This window comes from Chrysemys picta, chromosome 7 (genome assembly GCF_011386835.1).
Source record: "Chrysemys picta bellii isolate R12L10 chromosome 7, ASM1138683v2, whole genome shotgun sequence".
Classification (NCBI taxonomy): domain Eukaryota; kingdom Metazoa; phylum Chordata; order Testudines; family Emydidae; genus Chrysemys; species Chrysemys picta.
In genome coordinates, this window is record NC_088797.1 from 19,071,212 (window position 1) to 19,079,284 (window position 8,073).

The following is an 8,073-nucleotide window of genomic DNA, read 5'->3' on the forward strand; positions in this document are numbered from 1 at the left end:
TTTCCTCTCAGGTCCTGACTAGTCAAACTAACTTCAATTTTATGTGGAGTGATTCTTCCACTTGACAGCACATTCAAACCAAAATATATTACTGCTTGTGGGTTATGCTGTCATGCAGCAACATTCAGCAGGACACAGGTGTTGATACAAGTTTGGTGAAAACTGATTGGTGGAGTCTACGTATAGCTCAATCTTTTAGTTTTAAGTAGGAGACTTTAGGGAATAGATTCGGGGTGAAAGTGGGCCGGTAGTGGCTTGTATAGCCCACATTAAAAAGTGCTGTGGCGGCGCTTTAACGTCGGTACCCCTTCCATGTCGGCGACCCTATTGTCAGGGCCGCCACCAGGGGAGGCAAAAGGGGCAACTGCCCCTGGGGCCGACGATATAAAAGGGCCCGGGGCTGCCGCGGCCAGAGCCCCGCACCCTTTTAAATCGCTGCTGGATCCCTGAGAGGCAGGGGCCAGGCAATGCGGATGGGCTGGCTGGGGGAGGCTGACCCCTTCCAGGGGCTGGAGCTGGCCCCATACTGGTAAGAATTTAATATCACTGTCACCCCTGAATCGGTTTAATCTTTTAAAACTGGCCTGCATTATTCTGCATTTCATTTCTTGCAACACTGTTGCTGACAATACCAGAGCACATCTTAGACCCATTTAAAAAAATCAGACTTGTTTGTTAACATACTGGGTACTACCAATAGCTACTGAGTACCTCTTCCTTATACATGTAGGATCTTATCTATCAGTTGATATGGGAACTGTATTTCTCAACCCAGAGTGGTGGTAGCTGGGTGGACAAGGTTAAAATACACCTCCCTCACCCACCCTGCTTGACTAAAGTTTGAAAATCCATCCTAACGCTACTTACTTTAGTAAGTAAATATCATTAGTTTCACCCTGGGAGTAGGGAAAAGTAGATTGGGCAGTTAGGCGCATGATGATTTTGCAAGGTTCCCTGTATTTAGTTACCTGCAGTGTAACTTGTTTTCTTTCAAGAGTCTCAAATCTGTCTCCGCTGTTCCTTGCCTTTCACATAGAATCACAGAACTTGAAGAGACCTCAAGAGGTCATCTAGTCCAGTCCCCTGCACTCAAGGCAGGACTAAGTATTAACTAGACCATCCCTGACAGGTGTTTGTTCAACCTGCTCTTAAAAATCCCCAATGATGGAGATTTCACAACCTTCCTAGGCAATTTATTCCAGTGCTTAACCACTCTGACAGGAAGTTTTTTCTAATGTCCAACCTCAACTGCTCTTGCTGCAATTTAAGCCCTCTGCTTCTTATCCTAAACTCAGTGGTTCAGAACAATAATTTTTCACCCTCCTCCTTGTAATAACCTTTTATGTACTTGAAAACTGTTCTCCTGTTTCTCCCATCTTCTCTTCTCCAGACTAAACCCATTTTTTTCAATCTTCCCTTATAGGTCATGGTTTCTAGATCTTTAATCATTTTTGTTGCTCTTCTCTGGCCTTTCTCCAATTTGTCCACATCTTTCCTGAAATGTGGTGCCCAGAACTGGACCCAATACTCCACTTGAAGCCTAATCAGCACAGCGTAGAGCCGAAGAACTGATAGTTCCTTCCTAAGTGGAGTACTTTGCATTTGTCCTTATTGAATTTCATCTTATTTACTTCAGACCATTTCTCCAGTTTGTCCAGATCATTTTGAATTTTAATCCTATTCTCCAAAGTGCTTGCAACCCCTCCTAGCTTGGTATTGTCCACAAACTTTGTAAGTGTACTCTCTATGCCATTATCTAAATCGTTGAAGATATTTAACAGAACTGATCCCTGTGGGACTCCACTCGTTATGCCTTTCCAGCATGACTGTGAACCACTGATAACTACTCTCTGGGAATGATTTTCCAACCAGTTATGTGCACCCACCTTATAGTAGCTCCATCTAGGTTGTATTTCTCTAGTTTGTTTATGAGAAGGTCATGCAAGACATATCAAAAGCCTTACTAAAGGCAAGATATACCACATCTACTGCTTCCCTCCCCCCAAGCACAAGGCTTGTTACCCTGTCAAAGAAAGCGGTCAGGTTGGTTTGACACTGTTTGTTCTTGACAAATCCATACTGTTATTTATCACCTCATCTTCTAGGTGTCTGCAACTTGATTGCCTAATTATTTGCTCCATTATCTTTCCAGGTATAGAAGTTAAGCTGACTGGTCTGTAATTCCCTGGGTTGTCCTTATTTACCTTTTTATAGATGGGCACTATATTTGCCCTTTTCCAGTCTTCTGGAATGTCTCCTATCTTCCACATGCTGAACCTCCTCTTCCACAAGCATCCTGTGCTCCTTCTCATGTCCTCAATTCACTTCTCCCCTCAAAAAAGTGAATTACAGGAGCTGGCTTCTTTGTGGAACTGTAACCTTACAAACATCTACTTGTCCCTGGTAATAGTCTCATTTTACAGTTAGGGAAATTGAGGCAGAACTATTGGGGCATGTCACCTTTAAGTTACAGTGCCTACTCATAGTATAGTTTTTTGATTAAAGGTAGATAAACTTGAGACAGGGCCCTCCCTCTTACATATAAAGAACTCAGCATACAAGGCTGAGAGGAAGCTTTGCTGGACAGGAGAACTTACCGAAAAATAGAACAAGCTGACGTTTTAAAAAGATTTATTTAAAAATATTTTCTTCCACTTGTCTGCGTAACCAACATTAATGGGTCCAACCATATCTATGAAAAGACCTCTTGTGAATCAAGGACTTTCATCTAATAACATGGACCAGTTTTTTGGGGGTGTGAGGAGAGGCTATGAAGTCGGCCGCAGTTACTGAAGCACCTCGTCTGTCAGCAAATTGCCTGATTTGTTAAATCAGGCTGTGGCTTTGTCTTTCATGGCAGCTTTATATTTGCCCGTCATCTCTTTAGGCAGCGGTACTAGACCAGGGCAGGGAACCTGGCCTTCAATTTCACACATACATTCACGCAGGTGATATTTTTTGGGTCCAAAGGTTGCAGGATGAGAGAGCTGCTTTTTCTCTTGCTCCTCTTTTTTTAGTGTTTCCCTGGAAGAGGAAAAACAATTAGCTATTAAGAAGGCTGGATTTCTTCCTCTCTTCCACCTGCCCCCCGCTGCCTAAAAAGAATGGTGATGCATTTTTTTTATACACCAAGATTTCAAAGGGCAGCATCTCACACAGTAATGGCTGCTAGCAGCCAAACAACCTTTCCAGGACTGACTTGTAGAAAGAATTCCCATTCGCTTAGCTTGGAGCAGCCTTACTTTGTCAATAGCACATTTCTGTCAGCCACAGGGGGGAGATCAGGTCCCCTTTCTTCTAAACCAGGGGTACATCAACTCATCTAGATATTTGCCTAGTTTTACAACAGGCTACATAAAAAGCACTAGCGAAGTGAGTGCAAACAAATTTCATAGACAATGATTTGTTTATACTGCTCTGTATACTATACCCTGAAATGTAAGTACAATATTAATAAATATTCCAATTGATATTATATGGTTCAAAATGAGAAAGTAAGCAATTTTCCAGTAATAACGTGCTGTGACACTTGTGTATTTTTAGCTCTGATTTTGTAAGTAAGTGAGATGAAACTTGGGGGTACATAAGACAAACCAGACTCTTGAAAGGGCACAGCAGTCGGGAAAGGTTGAGAACCACTGTTCTAAACCTCCTGGTTTAAGAGGCCCTGTCCACTTTCAACCCATCAGGCAGTGCTGTGACATTACAGTTCTATCAGAGACAAGACAATGACTCCTCAGGTTGTGAAGTATGTTTACTTACTCGCTTTTACCCAAGATTTTTTTAATGTGCTCCACTATCTCTTTGTTGCTTTTATCTTCCACATCAACCAAGACTTGCTCACCACTATCTGTAGAGGAAAGAGGTACAGAATAGGTATCAACAGGTGACTACCCAGAAGCGTCTACCATTTCGCATTAGACAGAGTAAATATTTGAAGGCGTAACACACCAGCAAGACAGTCACAAGCAGCACAATGTGCTACCTGTTCCTTGGTCAGTAACCTCACTTTTGTATGCAGCTCTCAAGGATGCAAGCTAAACTGTTAAAGGGGTCTTAGGGTGGGTGTTAGCAGGTAAAACTCAGTTCCCTGTAAACATTATTCCTTTTTACAGATAGGGCAAAGCTAGGAACAGAGCCCAGGTCTTCCAAGTCCCAATCTAATGCACTATCCACTAGGCCACACCGCCTCCCTATAAATGGATCTCATGACCAGAAAGCCATGTGGGAAGCCACAGCCCTAATCCACCAACCTCACGTATGGACTAGTAAAAGAGAGCCACTGGAAGGCTTTACAGATGCAACGTATGTATGATGTGAGGTCCTTATTAAGATTACCCTTGTAGTAGATTGTTACTGTTCTGCAGTTATGGAACAAACCCCTACAGCTTAAAATAGTGACACTGAAGTGCTGTGAGCCGGGAACACTGTAAATATCAGCACAACAGGTGAGCCAGCAAGTCTGGAGCACCCACTAGTTGTACAAGGTGCCTCAGGTCTTTGCTCTCTAGGCCCTTTTAAAGGGTGAGATTGCAGTTACCCTTGGCAGTGCCTGGATGTCTGACACCCCCTGAGAATCACAGTCAGTATAAGGTGGCTAAGGCACCCAGCAGCTTGTGGGAGAGGAGAATCTGCTCCGTTAATTTGGGGTGGGGGGGCACGGGAAGGGGTGCCCAGCACTCCAAGATAAAGGCACTTACCTAAATAGAACCTTAGAAACGGCGAAGGGGTCATGTTCTTAAACATCACGATCTGGACCCAGGGGTTTTTGTACTGAATCTGAGGGATGTTGAAAAACACAAATTTTCTAGGGGGGAAAGAAAACCAGAGGCTCTTTTAGCGAGCAGGTCAGCGTAAACGCACACAGCCCTTCAGAAGCCGGTAGCAACATCTGCCCCCACCCCCCAGCACAGACAGTGCAATTCACAGCCAGAGCGCGGGGCCCCAGGGATTGGGGAAGAGGGGGGGGGTTAGGCTCTGAAGCCCCCCCACCGAGGCTGCACTCACCTGGCCCCCACCCCAGGGCGGGCTACCCGGCAGCCTCCTCTCCCCGCCGCTGCACTCACCTGGCCCCCTCGCTCAGCTGCCCCGCGGTGTTGTAGTTCACAGTCATCACCTTCACCGCGCTCTTGAGGACGATCTCCCCCTGGGTCAGGTACTGCAGGGTCCTGCGGATGGGGAACCGGCCCTTCATCGGCATGGCTGCAGCTGGCAGGGGGCTCCCTCGGGCACAGCCCGCACGCGGCGGGCCCGGCTGCTCAGCCCCGCAGCCCCCAACGCACGGGGGAAATAAGGCGGCTGGGCCCGGCAGGAAGGGAGAGGAAACACGTGCTCTCCGCCCCTGCCGCAGAGCGCGACGGGAGACGTAGTTTCGCTGCCCCAGGCTAGGGAAGCGGAGCGAGAGGATTTGCAGGTGCAATGGTGGGAAGAGGAACAGGGTGGGTGTGTGTGAAAGGAAATAATGCGGGGACCGGGCGATAGGGAGGAAGGAAGAAGAAAAGAATTAGGGGGATGGTGAGTAGAGAGGGGGCAGCCCTAAGAGACGGCTGCAGTCTGAGTCACCTCCCTGGCTCTCCTATGCATCTGTTTGCTTAATGTAGTGAGCGGGTAGTGCTTCTTAACTGTTTGCTGTAGGATTGATTCAGCTGCCTGTTCGTATTCACATCACCTCTCATCAGTATTGCTTAGGTCACCAGGTGGGGCTCCACTGAATTAACCCCAGGAGGAGTTGGTGGCCTTAAAAATAAATATTGAAAAAGAAAGCATTATCCAGCCTGGTACATGGGCATCAGAGTTCCCCAGCTGCTGGAGTGAAGAGATTCCATGAGACTTCAGCTTTGTTTCTTCCTTTTGTTTTTTCTCTTTTTTTTTAAAGCAAGCTTTTAGCCCTCTTGGGTGTGAATAAAAGCTTGAAAATGAAGTTGTGCATCTAAGTGCTCAGAAATCAGAAGGCAAATAAAGAGCCTAAAATTTACTATTTTAAACAAATCTTGTTACTTTTGAACTGTTGGCAGGACTTTTTGTGTGTGTGTGTGTGCGCATGCACTTGACTCATGATTTTGGAAAAGCTGGACTTGGCAATACTGATTTACTAGTATAGTTGTCAGGGTTCAGTAATTACTACTAGCGGTGGGTTGAAGAAAGGTGACTATAATCATGAAAACCACTGAAACATCAAGACCTTGTTTTAGAAGCCAACAGCGTAAATCAATGACAGGTTATGCATGTATGTAGTTAACACACTTGTTTATGGGGAGGTGATTTGTGATTAGAGCAGGATACTGGTAGTCAGGACTTGTGGGTTCAATTCTTCTCTCTGCTACTTACTAATTAGGTATATGAACTGTTGAAACCACAGCTACTCTGTGCCCATTTCTCTACTTGCTTAGGTTGTGTGGTTCTGATCTACTTGTTCATAACACACTTTGCAGTTATGTAGCACTTTTTGTCCAACCATTTTGAAATATTACTAATGTCTAGTAGTTTAACAGTCAAAATTGGTGTGGAAAGGGGTTTAATTCAATGTTATTTACACAATATGAACTTGAGGATTGATACTCTGATCCAGGAGCATTTCCACAGTTGGGTGTGGGCTACTGTCGAATACACAAGCTCCCACCTTTGCCTGCAGTGACTGCGCTACCGCTATGATTACAAGCATTTACATGCTATTACAGTATGTGTTCCCTTTGCATGGTTTACAGTAACAGTAATTTTCCCAACTGAGGAGTATGTACTTCCTACTTCTACCCAGCACTGAGCATTAACCTTAGAAAACAGAGCTGGGAAAACCCTGCCATCAGGCGAAGTGCCAAGAGATTCCAGAGCCTGCAATTAGGGGAAAGCTGAAATGAACAAGTTTATTATGGGCTAAATGTGGCCAACAGTCTATTTCTAGCAAACTCCAACTGAAAGGGCATGATAGTGAGAACACCCTGACCTCTGCTCCCATTAACTTTATACTTGGGCCAGATAGTTGAAAAATTCCAGTTCAACATGGGAAATTACAAGAACTTAGACCCTCAAGGGCTTTGGATAAAGAGACCAGCACCTTGAGTGTCTGCTGTGTGGATTGCTAGTCAGTGAAGAGTTGAGCACTGAAGTTGTGAGTAGGACAAACACGCAGGACTGTACATAAAGTGAGCAGTAGCAGTATTTTTCACAAGCTGAAGCTTCTGAGTTGCCCTCAGCATAGCAGTCCAGCATTGAATAACAAAGATACAGATGACTGTGGCTAGATCTACCTTGGAAGAAAGGAAGCGATATCTTGGCCAGCATAAGACAGATGATGGGGTTTCTAGCTTCTGCTGCTATTTGGGTTTGTATAAATTGAATAAAGTCTGCAAGAATCACCTGAGATTGAGAACCATTTTATAAATGGCTGGGCAGATGCCTTCAACTAAGGAAGTGGTTATTGACTTCCCCAGGTCAATCAGCAATTCACAGACTGAGCCTGAACTAAAAACCTGCCTTTTATCCATGTCCCTAGCTTTGTCAGATACTGAAAAAGAGAAAGGAAACAGCTCCATTGCCATATGAAGGAACAGATAAGGAGCTGAGGATCCTCTGCATATTGATTACCCCACAGACCATAAGCACCTCACAACCTGCCTATGTCTGTCCTGCTATTTTTTGAAGTGTTTTGAGATGTTAGCATGAAAGATGTTATATAAAGTCAAATCCCTTTCTATATGTCAATAGTGGTTTTGAGCAACTGAATTTGCTATTAAGCTAATCCATTACGGACAAGTTGGTTTAGACTTAGAGGAAGAAAGCAGAGAACACTGATACATACACAATATTTTGCAAATATTAGACTAATTCTCTGCTTACAATGTAAATAAGGCAAATACAAGACTTGGGATCACAGCACAGGAGAGGGAGGATGTAGAATTATTTCTGAGGAGATATAGCTTTAAGAGAGTTGGAAGAGAAATCTGAAGGAAAGAAAAGCCAGTTTGCAGCTGAAGTCAAGCACAGTGTCCCAGGCATACCATGACAGAAGGCATGAAGTTGAATGGGAAAGGATGAGATGATAGAGACAAGCGTAAGGGAAAACTAGAGAGAATTAAA

General features: G+C 44.6%; 1 protein-coding gene across 1 annotated transcript; it reads right to left on the reverse strand.

Moving 5' to 3' along the window:
• Positions 1-2,614: 2,614 nt before the first annotated feature.
• MRPS25 (mitochondrial ribosomal protein S25) lies at positions 2,615-7,814 on the reverse strand. The gene is made up of 4 exons (XM_005288450.5): positions 5,067-7,814; positions 4,701-4,807; positions 3,763-3,850; positions 2,615-3,024 (listed from the first exon to the last, which is right to left on the reverse strand). Exons 1-4 carry the CDS (start codon positions 5,198-5,200, stop codon positions 2,832-2,834), a joined length of 522 nt encoding a protein of 173 aa, XP_005288507.1. The 5' UTR covers positions 5,201-7,814; the 3' UTR covers positions 2,615-2,831.
• Between the last annotated feature and the right edge of the window lie 259 nt (positions 7,815-8,073).